This window comes from Saimiri boliviensis, chromosome 10 (genome assembly GCF_048565385.1).
Source record: "Saimiri boliviensis isolate mSaiBol1 chromosome 10, mSaiBol1.pri, whole genome shotgun sequence".
Classification (NCBI taxonomy): Eukaryota; Metazoa; Chordata; class Mammalia; order Primates; family Cebidae; genus Saimiri; species Saimiri boliviensis.
The window spans coordinates 122,622,445-122,636,895 of record NC_133458.1 but is presented as its reverse complement, the minus strand read 5'-3'; the positions used below and the strand labels follow the sequence as shown (position 1 = coordinate 122,636,895).

General features: G+C 37.0%; 1 protein-coding gene across 7 annotated transcripts in view; it reads left to right on the top strand.

Annotated features, from left to right (window-relative positions):
• Positions 1-14,451, top strand: part of AVL9 (AVL9 cell migration associated) — a 77,646-nt gene that overhangs the window by 33,852 nt on the left and 29,343 nt on the right. For all 7 annotated transcript variants that reach the window (XM_003930723.4, XM_010341290.3, XM_074379854.1 and 4 more), the window contains exons 4-10: positions 2,210-2,281; positions 4,317-4,406; positions 5,132-5,198; positions 6,886-6,926; positions 7,705-7,743; positions 9,903-9,972; positions 10,267-10,802. In XM_003930723.4, the coding sequence (XP_003930772.1) occupies positions 2,210-2,281; positions 4,317-4,406; positions 5,132-5,198; positions 6,886-6,926; positions 7,705-7,743; positions 9,903-9,972; positions 10,267-10,802 (915 nt within the window). The remainder of the gene's footprint in view (positions 1-2,209; positions 2,282-4,316; positions 4,407-5,131; positions 5,199-6,885; positions 6,927-7,704; positions 7,744-9,902; positions 9,973-10,266; positions 10,803-14,451) is intronic.

Sequence of the window (14,451 nt, the reverse complement as noted above, 5' to 3'; positions counted from 1 at the left end):
AATACTCTACCACATTTGCTCTGTGTGTGTATTTTTCCCCTGACCCACTTAACATGAACCACAGGTGTAAATTCCAGGATACCCAAAGTAGTTACCTACCATGAAATAACCCTCTAAACACAGGGCCGGTAACCTGGGAAACCCATGTTATGTCATGAATAACTGAATCTAAAGCTAACGATAGTATATCAAATAACATACACCTTAAGTATATTCAATTTTAGTCAATTATAACTGAATAAAGCTGAGAAAATAAAACAGAGATAAAAGAAACCTGAGAATAAGAGTTAGCCTGGCAGCTTTGAGCAGTTGATGTTTTCATATACTATTGTAACCGAACCTAGGTTTGGCTGCATGCCACTTGAAAGACGAGAGAATAGAGTTGCTGGAAGGAAAAGTAGATTTATTTGGAAAGCCAGCTAGATACTGAGCTAGCATTCTAAAGTAGCATCTGAAAATTTGCAGGCTGGCTGGAGGATTTTTATGGGAGAGGGCTATGGAGAAGAGGAGGGTTTTGGTATCAAGAGGTGAAACACAGTCATATGGGTACCAATGAGGGCCAGAGGAGGTTGGGTGCTTCTTTGTCATTGGTCAGGCCACAATACTTCCATAAATCTTTAACAAAACATAGTTGTTTACACACTTTTTAAATCCCAGAGTTTTAAAACCTACATGATTGCCGTTTTGGCATATTTGTGCTCTAAAATTATCCTTGCCTATTTGCAGGAATGGGGAAAGGCTGCCTAAAAAATGAAGTTATGTTCTTTTGCTTATTCACTGTTATACTATTACCTTTACATACTTACATATATGAGATGAATTGAGCTGCTGCCTGTTCTTAGAAATCTGTTCCTTTTAATACCTTTTATTACCCATAGGTCATGTAAGCACTAGTAAAATTATTTCTCCCACGTGGGTCTTATCCCTCAGTGCTGTTTTAACAGCCCTTATGCTCTGCATAGCCTTTAAATACTGCCTGTCTCCCCACTCCCTGGTTCTGACCCACTCCAGAGTATGTTAGAGTTGCCCATTTTTCCAATGATTGCTGTCCTTCTCAATAGATAATAGGCAATAGAACCAGACAGATAAACCTGTTATTGGAAGGACCTCAAGCCTAGGAGAAAGACTTTAACTTCCTCTGAATGAAGGTGGGACAGTGGATGAATCCAATCAGGAGGAAGGATTCTGCTCCACAGCTAATTCGAAGTCTGTTCATCAGTCATCAGCTGAAAACACAGGGGCCCCTTGGTCCTCAGGACAGATCCAAGAAGGTAATCAGGCAGTATACTAGAGGAGCAGTCTTTCTTCCATCCTTCACAGCCTTGCTTGAGGTTGATCAAATCAAGATTCACTCTCTACTAGCAGAGGACTATAGAAATCTCAGTCATCCTCACAGTTAATGAGCTATGTGCTTGTGTTTGGTACTGGGCGCCAATACAAATTTCCAGGCAACATGGAACAACTAACTTAACAAAACTGCTGACAGTTCTTTCATCTCTGGAGAACAGGCTGTCTGTTGTTGTCATCTTTTTTTTTTTTTTTTGAGACAGAGCCTCACTCTGTCACCCAGGCGGGAGTGTAGTGGCACAATCTCAGCTCACTGCAACCTCTGCCTCCTGGGTTCAAGCAATTCTCCTGCCTCAGCCTCCCAAGTAGCTGGGATTACAGGCTTGCGCTACCACACCTGACTGATTTCTGTATTTTTAGTAGATATGGAGTTTCACCATGTTGGCCAGGCTGGTCCCAAACTCCTGGCCTCAGGTGATCCGCCTGCCCAAAGTACAGACATTATGGGTGTGAGCCACTGCTTCTGGTTTTTTGTCATCTCTTAAACTAGTGCCTTTTCACCAGAAACAGTGGTCTCTGAAAGGACTGCCCATTTTTAACCAGAATCAACAGTGATTGATTTGCATTGAATGGTTGATTTGGACCTGGTGACTTATACATAAAGTATTCTGCATCAGATTATAAATTCCTTGAGACGCAGGATGGTCCCTTCGCTATTACATTCCCACTGCCTACCAAAGATTCTGTCTCGTAGGCCCAAGCTGATATTTATTTGTCCAGTATCTCCTGAGAGTCTTAATAAATTTTTTAATTTAACTAAATGCAAGAAATTTCTTCTATATAATTGCCATTTTCATATTACAAGTATTTTTTAAATATTGCTATGAAATATTTCTGATAAATTGCTCTTTGTTTATAATAGGCATTGAAAGTAAGACAAGCAGATATCACCAGAGAGACTGTTCAGAAAAGTGTCTGTGTTCTAAGCAAGCTGGTAAGAGAACAAGTAACTCATTCATTGTGTTAAACCTTCATGGCAGATCTTTCTTTAAGGATAAGGCACTATTAGAGTAAGAAGAGATTTAAATAATATATTAAAATTATTTATGCCCTAGCATCTCCTCATTCTCTTTCCCTTTTAGCAGTTTTCATTTGCACCTCTACGCAAGACTCAGTAGAAGGGAGATCTTATAGCTATTGGAAAGTAAGTTGATACGTAAACAAAATGAGGTAGCTGATATATTTCATTTATCCATTTTAGTTTTAACAAAATCTTCCTTTTTTTTTTTTTCCTTTTGAGACAGGGTCTCACTCTGTTGCCCAGGCTGGAGTGCAGTGGCATGACCTTGGCTTACTGCAACCTCTGCTTTCCAGGCTGAAGGGATCCTTCCACCTTAGCCTCCTGACTAGCTGGGACCACAGGCATGCACTACCATACCTGGCGAACTTTTTTCTATTTTTGGTAGAGATGAGGTTTTACCACATTGCCTAGGCTGGTGTCAAACTGCTGAGCTCAAGCCTTCCAAAGTTCTTGGATTGTAGCATGAGCCACCATGCTCAGCCAAAATCTTATTTCATCCAAAATAAAATTTTGAGGATGAGAATATTTCTTCTAAGACAGTAATTTTAAATATAAGCCAAGAATAGTCTCCTAGGAAAGGAATGGCTGTTATAAAGGACCCTAATGTTAGAAAATTGATAGATTATTCATCTGATCCCTATAAACAGCTTTGAGAAGAGTAGCCTGAAAAATATATATTAGAGAATTGCTTTTTTATACTGGACCAGATGACCGAAGCATAAGAGTACCAGATATTGAAGTACAACATGTTAAGAGGCTTCCTGAGTAATCATTCTTCAAAGGAACAATTACAATAATAGATGCCATTTATTGAGTGCCTATATATCAGGCATTGATTCTGTACCAGACACTTTTTATGTGTAATATTCATTTCCATTCTCATAACAACGTTGAGACATACTTACTACTGTTCTTATTTTATAAATAAAGACGTAGCTCAGAGAAAAAAATGTGTAATTCTACAGACATGTAACTGCTAAGTGATAAAATCGGGGTAAAAAAAAGTCAGTTTTATCTGTTGCTAAAACAGATACAAGGGATAAGAAGAGGGTAGCTTACTTGAAAGGTCTGGTTGTGGTTCTTCTGGTCTAGACTTCAATAAGTCTATGTATAAAAATAAAATGATTTTATACTTTGGAAATCATAATATATTAACAGGGATACTGGAAATACTCTTCCAATATTACTTGTTTTTCATTAATTAGAGTATATATACATAATTGGTCATTGCATCCTGCAATGGACATAGACATGAGAAAACATCTACAAAAGAACGCTGTAATAAAAAGATGAAAATGGTAGAAGATTAAATAGAGAAATAAGGATTAAGGGATAACTTTGCTCAAGTATATAAAACAGTATTATGATCAAGGACACAAGCTAGTTGTTGTAAGCCTCCACAGAGGATAAAAAAGGGAAATGAACTTAAATGTAATCATGAATGTTCAAATAGATATAAAAACAGGCTGCTATAAGGATGATTAAATGTTGCTACAGGCCAGCAAAACAGTGTGCAGAATTAGAATATGTTTTACATCATATAATAGTAACAGCTGATGTGTGGGTGCTTTCTTTGCGTCAGATACTTTTTACTGAGTGCTTTTACCTGTTGTTTAATCCTTAAAACAGACAAATATGATGTACTCTTTTCATATGCCCATGTTCAGATCAGCAAGCAGAGGTGGAGAGGGTTAAGTTCCCAGAGCTGAGTGATGGAGCCAGGCCCAGCAAGTCTGAGCCCACACTCTTAAGCACTGTACTGTGTTTCAGGTACTTTTCACTGTAGCCGAAGAACAGGTATCTTCATGGCTTTCAGCTATGAATAATACAGCACTAAAGTTGATAGTTACTAACTTTTTTTCTCCCTGTTCTATTCAAATTAGAAAGTTGTGGGGTTCTGTTTGTTTTACTATTATCAACCTAATGGTAATTTCTTTATTCCTTTAAGCCTCTTTATGGCTTACTTCAAGCGAAACTTCAACTCATTACACATGCATATTTCGAAGAGAAGGATTTTTCCCAAATTTCCATTCTAAAGGTAACTTGTTACCCCTCTATATATGTGTTTGGCTAAAGATAGACTCATGAATCAAGTAAATATTGTCAGTAACACTGTGAAGGATAATTATTTATTAGCTTAAGAAAGACATTCTGTGAATACACATTTGCATTAAAACGTTGAAGGACAAGAATCTGCCCAAATACTAAATTTAACCAAACTTGCTTTTCTTTTTTCTTTTCTTTTTTTTTTAAGGAAATAATGACTACAAATAACTGTAACAGTAATGCTTCTCTTAGTGGATAATGGCCCTTTTGCCATGGCATTAATTCTATAAATTTGCTTATCAATAAACTGCACAGTATTTTTATATATCAGGCTTCCCATTCCTACCTCCCAATACATAGACCAGAAAAGCCATATTATTATTTTATTGAAAATGGACTAGCAAGGAAGCAGAGGGAATTTATACTAGGAATTCATACCACTATGTGAATGAATCATGCTCTAACATGTAGAAGGAGAAAGGAATACCCTGAGTAGCTTTTCATACTCACTACCCACATCTCTTCTGATATTGTTCATATCCGGAAGAGAAGAAATGAGAACTGGCAAGGTTGCAGAGAGGCTTGATTGTCTTTAAATTTAGTGCCTAGCAGAACAAACTACCTCAGTTAAGGAACCAACTTTTTTCTGATCAACATATTTCTAATTCAGATCCAAAATGATAGTAAAATGTGCTAAATTCAATCTATATTTTATAGGAGCTTTATGAACATATGAATAGTTCCTTGGGAGGAGCTTCATTAGAAGGATCCCAAGTATATCTTGGTAAGTAATTGACCTACAAGTTAAAAGAGATTCCCTCATTTCTTTTTGTTTAGCAAACCGAGTTGCATGTAAAACTTTGATTAGAATTTTACATCTCTCTATGGGATCTAAATTCAACATTTGATGCTGTTTCTTCCTTAAATATATTCTTTGCCAGTGTTTATACTAAGAAGGGTATTAGAACAAAGCAGATTTACAACTTTTAATGTACAAGGCAAATTTCTGCTTTTTTTTTTTTTTTTTTTTTGGAGACAAAGTCTCACTCTCCCAGGCTGGAGTGCAGTGGTATGATCATGACTCACTGCAGTCTTGACCTCCTGGACTCAAGCAATTCTCCTAGCACAGCCTCCTAAGTAGCTGGGACCGCAGGTGTGCATGCCAGGACTCCCAGCTAATTGTTTTTATTTTTAGTAGGGACAAGATGTCCCTGTGGTGCCCAGGCTAGAATTTCTACCTTTTAGGATAGTAATGGAAGTTTTATATTGTTTTTTCTTTTCCTTGCATTAAAGCTAACTAGCTTGATTTCCTGCCATAACAGATGAAGCAAGAGAGAGAGCTCCTCAGCTCTTTTCTATTCTAAGATTCTTCAGGTTGTGGATTTTATTTCATTTATACTAGCTTGACAACTCAAAATATCCATTGGTAGCCAAGACATTCAATGGGCAACTCAATAAATATTATCCATTTTGTGATTAAAACTTTTAATCACATAGTGGTTTATGTTCACTCAGTTCTAATTTCAGCATGCAGTTATCAATTGTGGTAGTTTATGATTGCAATCGTATGTATAATGTAAACTATTATTCTGCATAATATGAGGTCCTATTCTGGGAACACGTTTCTTTAAATTATTTTCTCTTGTACTGTGTTCTTTCAGATAGATGATAGAAAAGACAGTGTTTCAGAAATAATGACATATGAAGTGCCATGACCAAAACCATGTTTAATCATTGATTGCCATGATACTATAAGCTATATCATTTCTAAACGTGTAGTTTATGTTTGTAGAAGAGGGAAATGTGTTAGACCTGCATAGTCCAAAACAGTAGCCACTAGCTACCTATAGCTGTCTATATTTAGATTAAAATTAATAAAATTTAGGGCCAGGCATGGTGGCTCAATACTGTAATCCCAGCACTTTGGGAGGCCGAGGTGGGTGGATCACGAGGTCAAGAGATCGAGACCATCCTGGTCAACATGGTGAAACCCCGTCTCTACTAAAAATACAAAAAATTAGCTGGGCATGGTGGCACGTGCCTGTAATCCCAGCCACTCAGGAGGCTGAGGCAGGAGAGTTGCCTGAACTCAGGAGGCGGAGGTTGCAGTGAGCTGAGATCGCGCCATTGCATTCCAGCCTGGGTAACAAGAGTGAAACTCTGTCTCAAAAAAAAAAAAACTAATAAAATTTAAGTCAATTTGTCTCAGTCACACATGCCACATTTCAGTTGCTCAGTAGCCACATGTGGCTACTGTATTGGACAAGACAGGTTTAAAATATTTTCATCCTTGCAGAAAGTTGTACTGAACAGCACTCTTTCTGAGTATATGTGTACCTAATCAAATAGTACATAAATATTTGAGTCTTTGCATATTTCTACTTTTTTAAAAACCTTAAGAGGAAAATAACTTTTCTTCAGCAAAAACATTACATTGTTGTCACAGTTTAGCTTTTTTGTTAACATTGTAGGTCTGTCACCTCGAGATCTTGTCCTTCATTTTCGGCACAAGGTATGGTACCTTACTTAAATAAATTTATGATGTGTAATAAATAGCCACCGCTGTTCTTAGTGTGCTCATTTAACTGCCAAATTCAGTTGTGCTAAATTGAATGCAGATTGTGGTATACCATGCCTTAGTTCTAAGATGTACTTGGTCTCATAACTAAACAAAGTTAGAAGAGTTGGTAGTGCTTTGCATCATAGAAATTTAAAAAGAGTACAAATACTGTTTACTTCCTTGTAGAATAGGGTAATTTTTTCTATTGTTTTTTGCAATTTCATCTATCATGAGATTAGAGTGGAAAGAAATATGTTTTGATCTTGCAGAATATTTTATATGTTGCCCTGAGAATGGAGCATTTTTCAGTAAAACATCTGTACATACCTATACCTTCTGATCTTTATTATTAAAGCAGATGTTGGCTAGGATATAAACATGTTGTTTATTTAACAAACATTTACTGAGCACCTGCTATGTGGACACTCTGGATATCCATAAATATTTATTTAAAGGTCAGGATACCCTGACCTTTAAATACTTATAAATACTTCAAGCAAAAATGGTACCACCCCTTCAAGAAAAAATAATTTCAGTTAGCGATTTCAGTGATTCTCACATTTTTAAGAGTACACAGGTAATATTTAATTTCTCAGTGTAAGTTCATGATTTTTCATGTACTTTAAAAATGCTGTAATTATTTAGTATTGATTATGGCTATGTTTTGGGAAAAAGATGAATTATAGGCTTGAGTTGCTCATTTCAATAAAATATTTTTTTCCTTTTTCAGGTCTTAATCCTATTTAAACTAATTCTTCTTGAAAAAAAGGTAAGATCCTAAGGGATGAAAGGAAAGATGGAGTATTTAACTTTTATTGACTTTTTTTACATTATTTCATAAAATTGATAAAGTATTAAGATACTTTTTGCCTATCATGTGGTGATCTAAAGCACATTTTCTTGTCTCGGCTATAGAAGCGTAAATTCATATGGCCTTTCTGGAGGCAACAGAAAACTCCATTTTAAACTGACTTAAATGAAAAAGGACATGTATTGGCTCACGTTAGATTTCAGGGTTGTTTGACTCGGTGGTTCCATAGTGTAACTAAATGCCTAAGTTTTTTCTATCTCTTTGCTGTACAGTGTGCAGTGCTGGCTTTTTCCAGAGCCTAGTTTCCCTGGTAGTATAGGGAACTGCCAACAGTAATTGGGTTATTTGCTCCCTCAGTCGTAACTGTCGGCAGGAATAATACCTCCTCCTAAACAATTTAATAAGAATTCTTGGCCGAGCGTGGTGGCTCATACCTGTAATCCCAGCACTTTGGGAGGCTGAGGCGGGCAGATCACTTGAGGTTAGAAGTTTGAGAACAGACTGGCCAACATGGTGAAACCCTATCTCTACTGAAAATACAAAAATTAGCCGGGTGTGGTGGCAAGCAACTGTGTAGTCCCAGCTACTCAGGAGGCTGAGGCAAGAGAATTGCTTGAACCCAGGAGGAGGAGGTTGCAGTGAGCCAAGATCGCAACACTGCATTCCAGCCTGGGTGACAGAGCGAGACTGCATCTCAAAATAAATTAAAAAATATGTATTCCTTCACACAGAAAAAAAAAAAGGAAAGTTTTTTTTTTTTTTAATGAACCCACCATATTAGTGTGGTGTTTTAAAAAATTTTTTTTAATTTCTAAAAATTTGATAAAATACACATAACATACAATTTATTATCATAGCCACTTTAAGGTGTACAATTCAGTAGTGTTAAGTACATTCACATTATGCAGCCATCATCCCATCCAGCCACAGAATACTTTGAATTTCTTTTCATTTTTTGAGACAGGGTATTGCTCTGTTGTCCAGGCTAGAGTGCAGTGGTGCATTTATGGCTCACTGCAACTCTTAACTCCCAGGCTCAAGCAATTCTGTCACCTCAGCCTCCTGAGCAGCTGGGACCACAGTGCTGGGATTACAGGCATGAGCCAACACTTTCAGTCTATATTTCTTTATATATGTTCATTTTTTTCCCCTGAGTCAAAATACCTTGGAAGTAATTTGTAGCATTATGGTATTTCACCCCTAAATACTTCAGGTTATATTTCTTAAGAACAAGGATATATTCCTACATAAGCAAAATACCATTTTCACATTCAAGAAATTTAACATTGAGATGAGAGAAATCTGACATACAGTCCATTTGCAAATTTCCCCAGATGTCATAATGTCCTTTGTAGCTAATTATTGTTTTCTTTTTTAAAAAAATTATTTAATTTTTTATTTTAATGAATAGAGATAGGGTCTCGCTATGCTGCCCAGGATGGTCTTGAACTCCTGGCCTCAAGCAGCCCTCCTGCCTCGGCCTCCCAAAGTGCTAGGATTACAGGCATGAGCCACCACACCTTGCCTGATTATTGTTTTCAATCTGGGATCCAGTCAAGGATCATGTACGCTAGCTTTCTTTTATTTCAAACAGTTCTGCCACCTCTCTTTTTTTGTTTGTTTTTTTTCTATATTTTATGAGACTGTCATTTTAAAAATAATCCAGACTGGTTTTCTGGGTGAGATTTGTTTGTTTTCTTGTGGCTAGTTTCAGATTAAAACTTTTTAGCAAGAATCCTACACAGGTAGTGGTGTGTCTCTGTCAGGACATGATATTAGGAGACCTGTAACTATTTGTAGTAGCACTATTGGTGATGTGAAGTTTGCTCATTTGATTGAGGTGGTGATTGCCACTTTAATAGGTAATCTATAGAATGATAAATTTCAGACATTGTGAATATAATATTTTGTTGCCAAGCAACCTTTCGTGTAGTTTTAGCATTTGTTGGGAATGTGTACCTAAATCATGGTGGATGCTAAATGGTGATTTTTTTCTATCATTACTTCTATGTTTATTAGCTGTTATTCTTATATAAAGAATTTTTCCCTTTTTTAATTTGATCATTATGGATTGCTTCATGGATTTTCTAATTTGATTTTGATTTACTCCATTTCAGGTTCTTTTTTATATTTCTCCAGTGAATAAATTGGTGGGTGCATTGATGACTGTGTTATCCCTTTTTCCAGGTAAGAAAACAGCAGTATCTACTCTTTCTTTTGTTTAACTTATACTGAAACTTAAACTTTCAGCAATAAAATTTTCAAAGATAAACTCATTAAGGTTATCATTTCTAATTTAATATGACATTTTCCTTTTAGAAATAAGTTTCTCTCTTTTGTCTAGGTTTCTCTTCTTTTTGTTTTTAATTGAAATGTATGCAAGCTTATTCAGTTTTATAGGAGAGTCTACTAATAAAATATATAGCTCTTATTTTCTTCTCTATTACAAGCCAAGCTATTCTCCAATATTGCATGTTTTAGGCATGATTGAACATGGTCTCAGTGACTGTTCTCAGTATAGACCCCGGAAGAGTATGTCTGAAGATGGTGGGCTTCAGGAAAATAACCCACGTGCAGATGGTTTTGTTTCTGCATCCACTTCTGACATTTCACATACCAACTTGGAAACTGTCCGGAGAGTAATGGCAGGAAACCATGGAGGAGAGGCTGTCATGAAGACTGAAGAGCCTTTGCTCCAAGGAGAAGACAGCAGCAAAGGGCAGGAACCCAATGATACCAATCAATATTTGAAACCTCCATCTCGCCCATCTCCAGAGTCTTCAGAAAGTGACTGGGAAACTTTGGATCCTAGTGTTTTAGAGGACCCCAATTTGAAAGAAAGGGAACAGCTGGGATCAGACCAGACAAACTTATTTCCAAAGGACTCTGTCCCCTCAGAGAGTCTTCCAATTACTGTACAACCTCAAGCTAATACAGGGCAAGTGGTCCTGACACCAGGGCTCATTTCCGGTTTGGAAGAGGATCAGTATGGCATGCCCCTGGCCATCTTCACAAAGGTAAAGTGTAATGTTTATTATTGAATTCCTTAAATAATTTGAAAAATCCTTTTAGAGTATAACTTTTGAACTTTTGGTATTCAACACATTTTCAGGTGGAAAATTTTCCTTGAAACTGTAAAATGCATACCAACTATATGGTACCGTTGCATCTGTGGCCATTGTATAAGTCTGTAGGGAAGTACAGGGAATTTTGATTGGTAAATGTTTTGAAACTTAGTAGATGTGAGTCACATGCACAGTCACTGTCTTGGGTCTATTTTAATTATTAAGGTTTCTCCTTAAAGAATTAAGGAAGTTCAGAAACCCTTGATTGCACTCAATAAATACAGGCATACCTCCGAGATAATATGGTTTAGTTGCAGAACACTGCGATAAAGTGAGTCTTAGGAATTTTTCTGTTTCCAAGTGCATATAAATGTTATAGTATAGTGTAAATATAACACTATACTATAGTATATTGTGTGCTGTAGCAATAGGTCTTTTTTTTAATGTACATATCTTAATTTAAAAATACTTTAGGCTGGGCATAGGGGCTCATGCCCGTAATCCCAAAACTTTGGGAGGCTGAGGCAGAAGGATCACTTGAGGCCAGGAGTTTGATTCACCAGATGTGGTAACTCATACCTGTGGTCCCAGGTACTTGGGAAGCTGAGGTTAGGAGGATCAGTTGAGCCCGGGAGGTTGAGGATACAGTGAGCTATGATCACACCACTGCACTCCAGACTGGGTGTCAGAGGGAGACTCTCTTATTTTTTAAATAATGTTTATTATTTAAAACTTAATAATTATTTTAAAAACAAAGTGAATAAAATTTAAATAATTGTGTAAAAGTACACTAAAGTGAAGTACAATTATTAAATAATTTTTAATTTGTTATTTAAATATAAATGAATAAAACTCCTTTGTTGTCATTGTAACAACAGTCACATCTTCACCAGGAGTAGACTCCATCACAAAAAACCACTCTCCTTATTCATTCATAAGAAGCAGCTCCTCATCCATTCATGTTTTATCATGAGATTGCAGCAGTTCAGTCACATTTTGAGATTCCACTTCTAATTCTCTTGCTGTTTCCACCGAATCTCCCCCAAAGACTTGAACCCCTCAAAGTTATTCATGAGAGTGGTATCGACTTCTTTCAAACTCCTGTTTATGTTGATATTTTGACCTCCTCCTCTGAATCACAAATGTTCTTAATGGCATCTAGAATAATGCTTTCCAGAAGATTTTCAGTTTACTTTGCCCAGATCCATCAAAGGAATCAGTATCCATGGCAGCTATAGCCTTATGAAATGTGTTTCTTAAATAATAAGACTTGAAAGTCAAAATGACTCCTTGATCCATGGGCTCCCAAGTGGATGTTTCTCCTTGTATCTCTTCATTAGAGCTCTTTTTTTTTTTTTTTTTTTGAGACTGAGTTTCGCCCTTGTTACCCAGGCTGGAGTGTGGAGTGCAATGGCGCGATCTCGGCTCACCGCAACCTCCGCCTCCTGGGCTCAGGCAATTCTCCTGCCTCAGCCTCCTGAGTAGCTGGGATTACAGGCACGTGCCACTATGCCCAGCTAATTTTTTGCACTTTTAGTAGAGACGGGGTTTCACCATGTTGACCAGGATGGTCTCGGTCTCTCGACCTTGTGATCCACCCGCCTCGGCCTCCCAAAGTGCTGGGATTACAGGCTTGAGCCACCGCGCCCGGCCATTAGAGCTCTTAAATGACCATGTGCATTGTCATGTGCAGTAATATTTTGAAAGGAATCTTTTTTTGTTTTCTTCTGAGTGGTAGGCCTTAAATATTCAGTAAACCATGCTGTAAAGAGATATGCTGTCATCTAGGCTTTGTTGTTCCATTCTGGAGCACAGGCAGGAGATTTAGCATAACTCTAAAGGGACCTAGGATTTGGGGAATGGTAAATGATGGCGTCAGCTCGTTCTTGAAGCTTTGAAGCCAGGCATTTACTTCTTCTCTACCTACAAAAGTCCTAGATGGCATCATCTTCCAATAGAAAGCTGTTTTGTCTTTATTGAAAATCTTTTGTATTCAAAATCTGTAACCACCTTTATTAAGGACCTTAGCCAGATCTTCTGAATAACTTGCTACATCTTCTGTATCAGCACTTGCTCCTTCACCTTGCACTTTTGTGTGATAGAGGCAGCTTCTTAAACATTGTGGGCTAACTCTGGTTTCATACTTCTGCATCTTCTCACCTCTTTCAGCTTTCATGGAATTAAAGAGAGTTAGGGCCTTTCTCCAGATTAGGCTTTGGCTTAAGGAAATCTTCTATCTGGTTTTTGATCTTCTATCCAGATCACTCAGACTTTCTGCTTATCAGCAATAAGGCTGTTGTTTCACTTTTTTACCATTTGTGAGTTCACTGGTAAAAAAAAAAGTATGTTTAGTAGCACTTTTAATTTCCTTCAGAAACTTTTTCTTCGCATCAACAACTGGGCTGTTGGGTGCAAAAGGCATAGATTTCTGTCTGTCTCAGCTTTCGACATGCCTTTTAAGTTAGTCTTTTCTAGCTTTTGATTTTGAATAAGATGTGAGACTCTTCCTTTTACTTAGACCCTTAGACGCCATTGTAGGGTTGTTAATTGGCATAATTTAAATATTGCTGCATCTCAGGGAATAGGGAGGCCTGAGGAGAGGAGAAGAGACAGGAATGGCCAGTCAGTGGAGAAGTCAGAACACACATAATATTTATTAAATTTGTTGTCTATGTGGGTGTGGTTCATGTCACCCCAAAACATTTACAGTAATAACATCAGAGATCACTGATCACAGATCAACATAACAAATACAATAATAAGGAAAACTTGTGAGATATTGTGAGAATTACTGAAATGTGACAGAAACAGGGAAATGAGCACAGGCTGTTGGAAAAATGGCACTGACAGACTTGCTAGTTGCAGGATTGCCATAAACCTTCAATTTATAAAAAGCACAATAAAGTGAAGTAAAATAAAAAGAGGTGCCTATATATCTTAACATACTATAATTTTAAAAGAAAAAAGCTTAGATGTCTAACATATCCCTTATAAGTGATGTAAGTTATATAAGTAATTAGTTATGTAAGTGATATGTTATAACTAAAATAAGTATACATATGTATTTACTAAGTATATTTAATACATATACTTAAGTGTACTTAATGTATTAGTTAACTTCATTTGGATATAATAGTGTTTTGGCTAAATGTGTTCTAACACTATCTTTTTATAAAAATCATTCAGAATGTATTTGAAATTTTTAAATAACTTAAACGCGATATAGTAAATCAAATTGAATCTTTAAATCACATCTTCTCAGGACATCATTTCTTAATGTCAATAATGCATTAAGATGAAACAGTCAACTTCACTGGATCAAAAGTTACACTGGACTGGACATAGCATCTCACACCTGTAATCTCAGCATTTTGGGAGGCCAAGGCAGGGAGGATTGCTTGAAACCAGGATCTAGAAACCAGAATGTTCAACAAAGCAAGACCTCATCGCTACAAAAAAGTAAAATAAATTTTCTGGTGATGATGGCATATGCCTATAGTCACAGCTACTTGGGAGGCTGAGGCAAGAGGATCTCTTGAGCCCAGGACTTTGAGGCTGCTGTGAGCCATGACTGTGCCGCTGTACTCCAGCCTCAACTTTG